Below are 14,214 nucleotides of genomic sequence, written 5' to 3'. Positions count from 1 at the left end.
CTGAAAGATAAATGAATTTCATTCTGTCTTTAAATATTTATGTTTCTTTATAATCTAATATATCATCATGGTTATAGGGGAATTTTTTCCCTAACTATAGAAAAATACACCATCAGTTACCTGTCAATTTTGTTTAATAACTTGGCTTTGCAATTCTGGCACACTGTTCATCTGAAGCTGTTGAGAACTCTCTCAGTCTCTCAGTCCACTTCGAAGTGTCAATCTGGGATTTATAAAGGTCTTCATTGCACAGAGGATATTGAAACATTAAGGACTTAAGTGGCATGCCCTTCGTCACTGTCACACAGAAGATCCAGGACCAGCAATCCAGGCATCTTCATCTTGTTGTTTGCTCCCAGCAGAAAAGAGCAGTCTCTGTAGAAAACCAGCCAGTATCCCTAGAAACAATTCATCAGACTTTTCAAAAGAAATCCAATTTCATCTAGGCTGATGGGTTCAGTGTTACTTCTTAAGATAAATGAGAAAAATATCAACATTATAATGCAAAGAATTCCAATTCTTTTGGTTTAGTCTCAGTGAAAAGCATCACAAACCCTTTAACAGCAGGCTTCTGTGGCCTTCCCTAAAGCTTTTAGGGCCTGGCGGGAGAAGATGGGGATGGTTTTGTATTTATTCCCCTACCAGAGACTCGGAAGTCCTGGCTGGCTCAGAACCTTTGACAGTCACAGTATCTGTGTCAGTGTCTCTGCACTCTGTACCTTTAAGAAACTCCCCAGGTAATTAATATTGAGGCCCTCTGAAATTCAAGAACTACTAGTCTAGAAACTGCAGATTTCAAGTCCCTTCAAGCTTCAAAAGCATCATAAGCCCCAAATTCTCATTCTATTTGGTAAACCTTAATTTGTATGTGAGTTATTCTCAGGCAATTTTTTGCATGTCTATTCTTAGGAAGTTTCCTAAACAGACAGCTCTGTTCCTCACAGGTATAGCTACGGGAAAGCAAATTAAATGATATAGGCTCTCATTTCTTAAAACAAAAGCCAGTGTCAGGGAGGAGGCCATTGTGTGCCAGGGAACCCGTGAAGACAGGACAAATATGGTGCATCTTCCTACAGCATAAGATTTTCTCTAAAATATTATTTATAAATGTTTTTGTCAAATATTTTTAAATTACAAGAGGTGTATTGAAGAGTGGGGTGCAAAGCTCACATGGGGATTATACTAAACATGTAACTTCAAAAGGTGTCCTGACTATAGCTAATATGGCTCCCAGACCTCAGACCCGGAGGTTAGTTCATTCTGCTCTTCTACCAGAAATGCTTTTGTCATATTCAGTGTTACCCTTGACCAGGGGTTCCTGCACATCAGGTTCCATGGGATTAAATGAATACACTTTAGAAACCACTACAGAAAATTAGTCTGAAGAGGACCCTCTACGAAGGCAATGCTGAACAGTCTGCTCCCAGGAGACACTCAGTAAAATGAGCACTTTCATTCCTGCCACATTTCAGGAATGTTCACAAAAGAGAATTATTTTGCAGGGCATATTGGTGCACACTATAATCCCAGTTACTCAGAAGGAGGGGGGCAAATTCAAGGCCAGCCTGGGCAAGACCCTTTCTCAAAAAAAAAGTGTTATTTCTCTTCTCCTAATTTTTCTTTTTTTTTTTTTTTTTTTAACCAGAATTGAACTCAGGAGCACTCGACATTGAGCCACATCCCCAGCCCTATTTTGTATTTTATTTAGAGACAGGGTCTCATTGAGTTGCTTAATAGCCCCTCTCTTTTGCTGAGGATAGCTTTGAACTCAAGATCCTCCAGCCTCAGCCTCCTAAGCTGCTGGGATTACAGGCTGTCATTTTTAAATAGAAAGTTAATTAGAAAAGTAGAGTAAAGAAAGCAGAAAAAAAAAACATCATATGAAAAGACACCAGAACTTTTCTTGATTACAATCCCATTGTGTAATTTTTGAAATTATAAAGCTCCTTGAATATATTCCCTAGCCAGGATGGCCTCATCTTTCCTTAGGATATGTACATATACCTATATTTTTTTTTCAAAATGTTCTTGATGAAAAAGAAACAAATCAAAGATCCTTATTCCAACAATACAGGATTTCCAAGCCAGTGATCCTGATAAGATTTGTGAGACCCCTTTACCCACAGGAGTTACCTTGGGCCTGCTCCCTGGTCTATCCCTACGACCCTGGCAAAGCTCCAGCCCTTTGTGTCAGGAAGAGAGAAGGTGAACCAGACCTGGGAAGGCTCTCATGTCCTTTGCTAACAAGCTATAGTGGCAAAGGTGGCTCGGAGCCTGTGCCAAATCGCTCCTCCTGGGTAGTTTGGAGTGACCATGCAAGTAGTAACTTAGAGTCCCCCGGATGCATTGGGATATAGTGGTGGTAATGTCCATTTTAGGAATGGCGACTCTCTTCACCTTCTCAGACTCCCGCCTTCACCCTCTCTCTGGGGTGGAGAAGATGTGTGGCACTTGAATGCAGTGTTGCTCTTTTCTCCAACACCCAGCCAATGACTCCTTGCTCCTGCTCTCCCCTCCATCTGGAATTTCCTCCCAGAAGCCCCATATGACCAAAGCCTAGGCCTGTGAGTTGTCCCCCTGGTCCCACACCCTCCTCTCAACAGTGTGACTTTTCCTTCCTCTGCTGTCAATTCACTCTGTGTACACCTCACTCATGGCACATGAACATTCTTTTTTTGAGTTCTCTGTGTCTGTGAATAAATGCTAATGGGTTTGGAGTCAGCATCCTGGGTTCATACCCTGGTGCAGGAACTCAACTGTCTTAGTGATATGGGGCGGGTCTGCTAACTTCTCTTGGACTCCGTTTCCTTATCTGAGAAATGGGAGTTACAGCTTCCTGGGTGCATCAAGGGTTGGACAGGAAGGAACTCGGTCAACAGCAATGTCATTATTTCTCTTCTTCTCTTTACCTTTCCTCCGAGCTACTTGAGGAAAGGGGCCTTTTCTTATTGCTATTACTTCTAGCTATTGACACATTATTGTTTCATTCCTAATAAGAGCTCGTCTTCATCAAGTATCACCATTCTATGCATTAATTTAATTCTTCCAATAACCCTAAAAGGTAGGTACTACTATTAGCCCCCTGTATGGAGCGTCCAGAAATGAATGAATGAGCAAGTGAACCAATGGGGGGTTGAATGGGACCAAACCTGCCTGCCAGGGACGAGTCACTGCTGCAGAATAGTAGGCAGTTAACACCCCCACATTCCTGTCTCATGTCACCACCCCGTCCTGTCCCGCAGGCAGTACTACGAGATGCTCTACAACACGGCCGACGAGCTCCTGAACCTGGTGGTGGACCAGGGCGTCAAGTACACCGAGCTCGAGTACATCCACGCCCTCACCCTGCTGCACCGCAGTCAGACCGGCGTCGGGGACCAGAGCACCCAGAACACGCGGCTGCAGCGGCTCAAGGAGATCATCTGCGAGCAGGCGGCCATCAAGCAGGCCACCAAGGACAAGAAAATAACCACGGTGTAGGGGCGCCGGGCTGGGGCCCTTCCCTCCACCAGACCCACGCCCCCTTCAGTTGGTTGTTCGCTATACTCTGAGCTTAGTTTGTCCTCACTGATAGCTAGCAGAAGCCGGGGTGGGGGCTTTTTCTTTAGTTTTGGTTTTCCACGGGAACTCTAAAGGAAGTTTGCAGTACCAATGTCGCCAGGTAACAGCGATTTTAATGCAGTCTGTTCATCAGGGGCTGGGGTGGGACAGGGGGAGGGCACATCAAGCTGTTACACGCTGAAAAACAAAAAAATGAATTTGTGACATTCAGTAATGTTTGATTACCAGCATGGAAACTTCCACCTTGGGAAGTAGACTGCCACCTAAGTTTTAGTCCCTTTCTACAACCACTTAATGGGGTTCTCCTACATGAACAAAAAGATTTTTATCCCCTTTAGAGCCTAATGAAATAAGTGTATGCTCATTGCTTTCTGACTCTGTTGCCAAAATTAAATAAGTGGCTTCTCAGCTGGCTGTGACTTCCAACAAATTTCCCTCACCAAAACAGGAACTCTCCAGGGTTAGAAACAAATGCCCTTTATCCACATCGCTGAGCAAACTTGTATGCTGTAGCTTGTACACAGGGTATTGGTTGGTTTGTTGCCTTTTTCTTTTATTTTATTAAAAAAAAAAACATAAAATTAATGACAAATATGGAAGAATGAAAGGCAATTCAACCCTCTGCCTGGTTTTCCCCTCTAATTTCCAAGAGAAAATAAGGGTTAGAGAATGTTCCATCTCACTCAAAATTTGGGGGATAGTGATCCTGAGGTCCTCACTTGTCCTCCTGCCAGCACCTCAGTCTTTCTCACCTCAGAAAGCAGCCCAGGTCTGCTCAGCTGAGTGCCAGGACCATGAGACAGCTGTGACCTTTCTCCTCTGTGCAGCCACCTGGGCCTGTTTCTAATTGCTGTTCTGTGGCATGGGTGGGCACTCCCTGTGTTCCTGGCCCACTGGACCTTACCATTGTCCCCAGGCACCCAAATTTTCTGCCTGCCCATGCCTCATGTGTCACCAGAGGCCACAGTCACTGACTGGGTGCATATTGACTACATATAGGAACGAGAGCCAGAAGGACTTGAATGTGCAGGGTCTCACCTCGTGCCCTGGCGTGGGGAGCTTTATGCCTGTTTGTAACAACTTTGGTCTTGATGGAATAAACAGAAAATTAAAAGATGGTTTGAGAAGCTTAAATGTTGTGTGTTGCTTTTCTTGTATTCTTCACTCAGCAAACATACCCTGAAGGCCAGTATGTGTCAAGCCACGAGGCCCGGGGCACATATATAAAGAGGACATCCTTATTGTGGCAGAGTGTAGGAGCTGCACTCAACTCAGATCCCACCAGCCTCTGCTCAAGACTAAGCCGGAAACCAGGCTGGCCAGTGCAGCAGCTCTGCAGGGACCCAGCTGCAAACTGCATGGTGGCCTTCCACAGGCTTCTCAGGGGAAGGAATGTGACAGAGCTCTGTAGTTCAGAGGCCTGGCTGGAAACAAGTTGAATCTGTGTAGGAGAAAGCTGTGGGAAAACAGGGTCCTCCACAAGGTCATTGGCATTGGTGTCCCCAGGAAGGAGGGAGGCCAGCGGAGGTTAGAGTGGGCCACTTTTGTTTGTAGTGGCCTCCCTCTATGCCTTCTCTTCTCTTTCCTGTCCTCTCTAGGGGGAGGACCTGAGTGTTGCCAGAAGAGCCAGGGTAGGACTGGGGAGCGCCTAGGAGAGCCTCCCTGGATGTGGGGAGAGACAGGCGTTTGGGTCGATTGAGTAGAATGCCAGAAACACCGAGAGCCAACAGAAAATGGCCACAGAGCTGCTTCAGGGCAGCATTTAGGGAAGTGGGACCCTTACTGTGCTTACAATAACGATGCAATTGAAACGTGTCGATTCTGAACAGAAGAGGGAGTTCAGTGATCTTTGTGCAAGACATTCCAGACACAAATTTCTTGAAGGTTGGAACATCAGTCTTTATTCTTCAAAAGGTTAAGAATCCCCAGTGATGCATTCAGGGGCTGGTTGAATGGATACAGCTGGAGATGGCAGGATTATCTTAAATCTGCCATCACTAGGGACACGGTGAGGGTTTCTACATGTTATGGCCCCGCTTCGGAGGTATTTGTGAGACAGGTTTTGCACTGTTCACAGCCATGACTGAAAAGTGCTCGAGAGAGCCAGAGTCCACCAAGGACAAGCCCCAACACACACACACACACTGACATGTAACCACAAGAGTCACATTCTCCCACGAAGGCCACCCTCTAGATGTGCAGTTGCAGCTAAAAAGATCAACAAAATAGTCCTCACCAAAGGGGCACCAAAAATAAAGTAAACCATATTCTCATTCCTGGTTTTCCTTTTCCTTTTCCTTTTTCTTTTTATGTATGTCTGCATGTATTGAGAAAACGTGTCACTGTGTCACCCAGGCTGGTCTCAAACTCCTGAATTTGAGTGATCTTCCCCCCCGCCCCAACCTCCCAAGTGCTGGGAATACAGGCAGTCACCACCACAGCTCCACTTTCTCCCTGCACAGAAGGGACAAGTAGAACAATATATAGCTGGCCCAACCAGTGCTCAGGTTCCAAATTTAGGGATTCAGACAACTGTGGACTGAAACTACTCAGGGGGAAAAAACCACATGTGTACAAACAGGATAGACTTCTTGTCCCGTCATTATTCCCTAAACAAAACTGTACCACTGTTTACATGTCATTTACATCACATTATGTATACAAGTAATCTGGAGATGGTTTAAAGTTTATGGGAGGATGTGCTTAGGTTATAGTGTTGGGAAAAGTATAAACGGCAGCCATACCCCAGAGAAAAAACCCCAACATGGCGCCTAAGCACCTCTTCTTCCTACCTTCTTCTTTTCTGCAGTGGCGCGAAAAGTTCCCGCCCGTGTGAACTCTCCCGCCGGCGCCAATTTCAAACCTCGCTGGCGGGGAACCTTAGCCCCAATGAGAACTAATTCCTGGGCTCCGGAGCTGATATCTGAAAGAACTTGCCAATAAACGGGTTGCCTGCCATTTATCTAAACCCTACCATCTCCCCCTTAGTTCTATATAAGCACACTGCTTTTTGCAATAAAATTGGAATTCTCCCGGCAAAGTGTCTTTGCGTGGGGAATTCTTTCATATAGGATAATAAAGCCACTCCATACCAACTTACTGGAGTGTCTTCAGATTTGGGCATCCAGAGAGAGGGGGCCCTAGAACCAACCTCCTGCAGATATAAAGGGATTACTACAAGGGGAACACTGTCTATAGCACTAGTCACACATCATGGAGAAGGCTCCCATGACTAGGCAGGGTCCTGAGATGGCCATAGACATAACCATGAAAGAAAGAAGGCTTTGGTTGTATCACCCAGCCTGGTGGTGATACAACAACAGTAGTTTGAGAAAACTAACTTCTCTGGTCACTATTGTCTACTCTACAGTGCTTCACAAGTTTTTCATTTTGTCCCCACAACAAACCTGTGTCCTAAATAATACTTTCCTTTCTATCATACCCAAGGGATCAGAAACTACTAGAAGCTTCTCTCTCAACTTAGCTACCTTTAGAATAAATTTGTTTAAAAAAAAGAAAAACCAATTTAACAGATTAGACGCAGTTCTTAACTAGCAAATTGTGTTCTCAGAACTGCAGGTAGTAGTTGCTGCTGCAGGGGGGTTTTTTTGTTTTTGTTTTTTCTTGTTACTTAGCCGTCTTATTATCACCTGTCAGTACCCCCTTTTAATTTATAAACAAAATTACACTTTGGTGCTATTGTGCCCTTTACCCCATTGCTGAGAGCCATAGCCAAGTAGGAATGACGCATGGCATTTTGGTTTGAAAGGTGACCCTGCTCAGGGATTAGGGTGGCTCCGGGTTTAGGGTGGATCCTGCTGGGAATAGGGCAGCTCCAGGATTAGGGCGGATCCTGCTGCCTCAGGCGCCCACTCTTGGAGTTCCCGTGGAGTTCTCGCGGGGTTCTGAGAGTATTGGTACGCAGAGCCCGGTGGAGGGAGTGGATTTTCCCAGAACGTGCGTGTAGAGTGCCGGTGAGAGTTCGGGAATAAAGGGTTGCTGTTTGAATCTACAAGGCTTTTGTGGTGGCTCCGTTATTTTGTGCCCAGCCAGACTGTGGCACCCCATGAGCACTCATTGAAAATACCTGGCCTATGAACACAGTTACTTCCAGGGCTTTGATCCTTATGCAGTATTTTTACAGCTACATCAAAATCTTAAATCTTATTTCCCAATTAGAACTTTCTCCCCTTCACACTAATGTCCCTGCTGATTGGACAAGTGTACCTTCCTCATGTTGCCCTTGCCTGAAGCAGACAATTCCTGCTTCCAAGCCCTGAAAGACAAGTTTGTTTCTGAGTGGATCCAAATCAGCTCAGATTAAGGGCTAGGGCCAGGCCTGAGCTTCTACAGCCCATGCTCTTGAGACAGGCATTCACAGAATGAGTGGTGGGACCCTCATCCAGTCACTGCATTCAGCAGAGTGACCTCATTGACAGAAGCTCCAGCCCCTCTCCAGGACTGCCTTCTTACTAAATGTTTTCAGTGCCTCACAGTCACAATCTCATGCTTCAAACGGTTTGGGAGGAAAAACAACAGTCAAACTGAATTGGCAACCAAACCCTAATGACTTCTACTGTCAAGTCATATGCACGGATTTCTTAGCACTGACGCATTCATTCAGTAAGTCAGGAAGATATAATTGCCTGTTACAGCTCAGGTGGTGTGGGATTCATGCAGTGGCAAGCCAATGAGACAGGCCTTGTGACATGGAGCTTATATACTTCCATCTGCTTCTTCAAGCCACCTCTTACAGAGATCATATTCTCAAAGACTGCCCTTTCATTTAGCAAGATATTTCATAGGATTGACTGAAATTTTCAGCCTAACCTCCTGCTGCTCTCTTCTGAGCTCTGCTTTTCTATAAGCTTGGGACTGTCACTATTCATGTGCCCTTGCAGGCAACAGCCTGGCATTTCACCCTTTACCATTCCTTGGTAAAGCAAATGGATCTCCACCTCATAGGCTCTATGAATGGACCAAGGCCACTGCATCCAAGATTCTTGCACTGAGGCATAACCATTGCTTCCTCCCCCGGATCAGGACACAGAAATTTCCCAGGAAATAATGAAGGAGAACAGAGTCCACCCCCAGGGCTAGCAAGCCCAAGCTAGATTTACTCCATTTAGGGTAAATGTGATCAAAAGACCCCAAAAGGTGACTGTCCTAGTAGGATATAAACACAAGGAGAGTCCTGGTCAACAGAATCTTGCTTGAAAAGCAAAGTGTTGAAACATGCACACCTGAGAGCAATCGGCCTTAATGTGGCAGGGATGTAAAACAAATTGGGCATAATTTGGAGGGAGGGTAATGAGGTACGAAGAACCAGAAAACATAAAGAATCACTAGGCTCTGCAAAGGTCTCAGCTCTGTCCTAATTAGGCACAGTTGTTATAAGAAGTACATAATTAATAAGCATATGACCAGATGTGAAATACAGTGGATTTTTTTTTTTCCTGAAATAGAAGTGGTAATGAACTGTACACAGCTGGAAGCAGTTGTCCTAATTTGGCTGCGGCAGAAGGCCTGCCTGGGATTTTGAAGAGATGTAGTAAGATGCACGCCACAGGTTTACACCTGAACCAGCTAATCCTATTCCAACTGGGCTGGAGTGTAATGAGATAGAGCTAATTATCAAGAGTGCAATGAGACGAAAAAGCCATCGGAGCTGAGCTGGAAGTTTCTTTAAAAGTGAACTAAGATGCAAACACCAGAAAAGACTTTCTGCTAAGGGAGCCAGGGAGGCAGGTGAGACTGTGATGGAATGCACAGGACGTGCTGGGGTGGGGGTGGGGAGCTGTAACATACCTGAGCCAAAGATGCGTCTGTGATTAAAAATATCGCCAGGACATTCACACACCTGCAGCAGGAGCTCCTGGGATCCCAAGAATGTAATGACCTGTAAAAGCCAATCCCTGCTTTTTTAAATGAATATACAGCTCATGTGTGTACACACAGCTGAAAAAAATAACAAGTCAAGGTGCTTTCAGGTGAGTGGAGTTCCCATTACACATGATCCCATTTAGAAATGTGGCCTCTGATTCCTGCTGACTTAGCAACACTCTAGGAGAAACCTGACTCCGAACAGAAAAACCAGGCTGAGTTCTCTTTCTCAGGATTTATTTACTGTGAGAGATCAGGAAACCATTAGCAGGCAGGTTTGGTTATTGGTTTTATTGTATAATTGCCATTATATTATGTGAAGCACCAGTTCTTGAACAATTGAGTGTCAGATGCTGTGCTAAATCTTTATCACATCATTTCATTTCCTCCCGACAATAAGCCTGTGCTGGAGATCTGAGGAAACCGAGGCTCACGTTAAGGACCTCGCCCCACGTCCAGTAAGCGGCCATGTTCCGCCCAGTACCAGAGTTCAAGCTCAGACTCCCTCTCTGTGTTCTCTGTTCTGAGCCAAACTTGTGGGGCAAAGGGAGCGGCCCTCTGCCTGAGCTGCAGGTGATGTTCTCTGGAAAGCTGACTCCCTGTTTCCTCTGTCCTCTCCTGTGGCCCCTCGAAGGAGCCATTCCTGGACCAAATGTGGAGTTGCCCCTCCCCACTCTCTGGGCCTCGGCTGCCTGAGCCCACCCTGTAGTAAGATGCACGCCACAGGAACCCTGGAAACAAGCCACCGAAGCTCCAGGGCCGAGTCCCAGAAGGTCCACCGAAGCAATTCAGCAGTGTTTTGTAGATTTGATAAGAGTAAATCGTGGAAACGAGAGGACGCTGGGCATGAGCTGGCCGGGGAACAGGCAGGGCCTTCTGTGGGCTTCGTGTCTCAGACCTTCATCTTCAGAGATAAAGAAGTGCCTTCCTCCAGGTGGAGAGAGGGTACTTCACCTATGGGTCTCAAGACCTGCTTTAGGGTGAGGTCAGAAATGCCTGCCAAGGTTCTATGACCTGTTCTGGGGGACAAGGAGGGGAAGGTCAGAGAGACCCTCCTGAAGCCTTCTTCAGCTTTGAGTAGGCAGGATGCCAGGGTGCGGGATTTGGGGGTCGTGTGTACTGAACTCAACCCATTTTACAGGTGCCTTGATATTATATAAGTTATTAAATGCACAACTTCTCAGTTTCCTCATCTGTGACATGGGATAATAATAATAGCTTCTACCCTACAGCACTGCTCTCTCAGGTAGGCGAAGTGTTCCCCGCCTGCCATGTAATAAACATACATAACCAGTAATAAGATTATTGTTTGCCCATTTCTTTGAGGAGCTTTTAACCCAATTCTGAGACAACTTGCTCTTTGCAGGTGGCTTGAGAGGCCAGCCACCCCGCCCAAGCCTGGGTTATGGCAGGAGGGTCCCAGACAGCTCTGCCTGCTGTGTTTGGATGCCTGAAGCCCCAGGGATCTAGGGCAGAACCAGAACCAGACGTTCTGATTTTGTTAGGTGATTGTTTCAGCCCCTGCCTCTTGTGCTGCCCCACACAAGATGACTGCCCCCTACGTCTGGCTCCTGGGTCTTCCTTTCTACCTGTTAGAGAGCAGTTTTGCATCTCCCTGCCTGCCAGGGTTTTTATATGCGCATCTCATTAACTCAGGAGCCTCAGTGCCCTTCAGGGGCCAGGCCTTCCCCGCCTTTCCTGGCCTTCTGCCGGGCTCGGGTTGCAGTTTCTCTTCCCACCTGAGCTGAAGAACGTCAGAGCATGGATTTCTAATAGGTTTTCTCAAATTGCTGTATGAAATTGGGGTGAAAAAAATGTCACATTCTTTTGTTTTTTTTTTTTAATTTTCCTAAATCAAATCTAGCTGAGCTCCCACTTAACATTCTCAGCAGAGGTCCACCTTCAGTCATGTTTTGTGGCTTCCTCCCCAAAGGGATGCTTTCTTCCTTCCAGCTGTACCAACATCACTGCTTCAGCAGGGCAGGAAGATCGGGTGAAGACAATATTGTCATGGCATCCTGATCCCTTTGTCACCCTGCTCCTCCTGTGACCAGTGAGGACTCTAGATGCCTGCTCTCCCCAAGCTGTGCTGCTCTTCCCGAGGAAGTCCTCTTCAGTGTCCCCAGTACATACATCCCTTTTCCTTTCTGCACTGAGAGATCAGGACTCCCTTCTGTTAACCTAAGCCTTCCAGAACAAAAGCCTTCTGCAGGGATTCCTCAAATAAAGGTATGTTCCTCCCTCCTCCCCTTCCCTCCCCTCCCCTCTCCTCTCCCCCTCCTCTCCTCTTCCTTCTACCTCCTTTTTTTCAATCCCCTGAAACATACTGGTTGGTTGGTACCAAGGTTTAAACTCAGAGGCACTTAACCACTGAGTCACATCACCAGTCCTTTTTGGTATTTTATTTAGAGACAGGGTCTCACTGAGTTGCTTAGGGGCCTTGCTAATTTACTGAGGCTGGCTTTGAACTCTGGATCCTCCTGCCTTGGCCTCCTCTGGAGGCACTGGGATTACNTCCTTGAATATATTCCCTAGCCAGGATGGACTCATCTTTCCTTAGGATATGTACATATACCTATATTTTTTTTTCAATCCCCTGAAACATACTGGTTGGTTGGTACCAAGGTTTAAACTCAGAGGCACTTGACCACTGAGCCCCATCCCCAGCCCTTTTTTGTATTCGACTTACAGATAGGGTCTCACTGAGTTGCTTAGGGGCCTTGCTAATTTACTGAGGCTGGCTTTGAACTCTGGATCCTCCTGCCTTGGCCTCCTCTGGAGGCACTGGGATTACAGGTTTACAGCAAACAGGATGTTTATCAACCACACCCTGGAGGTAAAGGGAGCTTGGACTCCAAGAGCAATCCCAAGATAATCTTCCCTATGAAGGGACGGGAGGTGGGAGTATTCTTTTTCATTCTAATCTAGGGTAAGGTTTTTACATAAATTAATTTTTCAGTAACATAAATTAAATTAAATTTTACATAAATTAATTTTTCAGTTAATCATGTGACTAACTGTGACATGTACCTGAGATAAGCCAGTTTACATGAAGAAAAGGTTTATTTTGGCTCATGTTGCTTTGGGCCTGGGGTGGCACAATAAATCATGGCAGAGGAGGCCTGTTCACCTCATGACAGCCAGGAAGCAAAGAAACAGAGAGCCAGAGAGGAAAGGCCTTATACCCGCTTCAAGGGAAGCCCGGCCCCCTCTCGTGACCTAACTTCTTACAGGTTTCAGTTTTCCAGTTGTGCCAACTGAGGACTACAATTTTAACACACGGGTTTTTGCCTCCAAATTTAGCTCCAGATCCAAGCTCTAGCAGTAAATTACCCTGTGGTGGATACATCGAGCTGGGTGGAACTTTAGAGAGCTTTCATCCTAACCACCAAACTTTTCAGAGCAGCAAAATGAGGAAGTCCAAAAGAAGACAGGAGAGACATCTAGTTAAGGACCCCGCCAGGACTGGCATCCAGGTCTGTAAACCAGCACACTCCAGGGACCCTGCATTTGAGAGAGTCCTGGCCTGGGTCTCACACTGTAGGCTGCCAAGTGGAGGGGTAGAAGGCCCGGCCCCGAGTGCAAAAGCATGGCCACCTCATGGAAAGAACAGGACAGTGCGCGTGAATTAACTATGGAGTGTTTTAAGCCAGCCTGCCAGTTGTAAGACTGGAAAAACGCTGCACCACACGACACAGATTACCAAAGAGTTTTCCCACTTTATTACAAAAGGCTGTGTGTTTATATAGGTCTAAGGAGAGGTCGCAGGGCTGAGGTAGAGAACAGGTCGCCCGTTTATTGGCAAGCTCTTCCATATGTCAGTTCAAGCCCAAGAAGTTAATTCTAATTGGGGCTAAGGCTTCCCATGCTGGGGTTTTTCTCTGGGATGCGGCTGCATATGTTTACCCATCACCAGTGGAAGATCATTCCGAGATACTTGAGGAATTCAGAAAAGGGGATAACAATCTGTAAACTATTGTTACTTAATGAAGGAGGTGTATTGGACAATGGTCTTAATGAAAATGTAGAGCTAGGGCATTGGTGAGGGGACTTGAGATGAAGGGAGGCATTTTAACAAACTCCATAGTTTAAAAAAAAACAAAGTATGAAAATGAAGCAAAGAACCATCCGAAGTATAAGAAGGATCAGCAGATGCAATCATGAAAACTTGCCACTTGTGTGTGTGTGCCACTATTACAGAATACCTGAGACTAGGAAATTTATAAAGAACAGAAGTTTATGTCTCACAGTTATGGAGAATGGAAAGTCCAAGATCAAGGTGCTGGGATCAGGTGAGGGCCTTCCTGCTGTGTCATCACATGGTAGAAGGAAGAAGGGTAAGAAAGAAGAGACAGAGAATGCCGAAGTCTGGCTGGGCACAAATCACCGAGCCGCCACAAAAGTACTTGTATGTTCAAACAGGAAACTTTATTGCCCGAACTCCACCAGCACTCCATGCGCACTCCCCGGGGAACTCCCCAGCTCCCCACCGGGCTCCGCGCCTACCCTCTCGGACCCCTCGAGAACTCGGGAACTCCAAAGTGGCGGAGCAGCAAGAGCCACCCTATTGCCAGACAGTAAAGGTCTATATACAATTGAATATACAGCTTAACATAACCATCATCATCTCAATGGCTCGATGGCGTCACCTCTCAACCACTCCCTTCTTCTGGCAAAATGCCATGCATCATCCCGACTCGGCTGTGGCCCTCAACAAGAGAACACATATTATGAAGGCTCATATAAATTTTATATATATATATATATATA

The 14,214-nt window shown here is 46.1% G+C and overlaps 1 protein-coding gene across 1 annotated transcript in view; it reads left to right on the top strand.

Annotated features, from left to right (window-relative positions):
• The window catches only part of Exoc4 (exocyst complex component 4), a 771,143-nt gene extending 766,448 nt beyond the window's left edge, over positions 1-4,695 (top strand). Inside the window, exon 17 of the mRNA XM_015493819.2 lies at positions 3,243-4,695. Coding sequence (XP_015349305.2) covers positions 3,243-3,480 — 238 coding nt within the window. The 3' untranslated portion in view covers positions 3,481-4,695. The remainder of the gene's footprint in view (positions 1-3,242) is intronic.
• The last annotated feature ends 9,519 nt before the right edge of the window (positions 4,696-14,214 follow it).

This window comes from Marmota marmota, unplaced genomic scaffold (assembly GCF_001458135.2).
Source record: "Marmota marmota marmota unplaced genomic scaffold, marMar, whole genome shotgun sequence".
NCBI classification, from domain to species: Eukaryota; Metazoa; Chordata; class Mammalia; order Rodentia; family Sciuridae; genus Marmota; species Marmota marmota.
The sequence above is the reverse complement of the archived record's forward strand: the minus strand, read 5'-3'. Positions and strand labels throughout refer to the sequence as shown.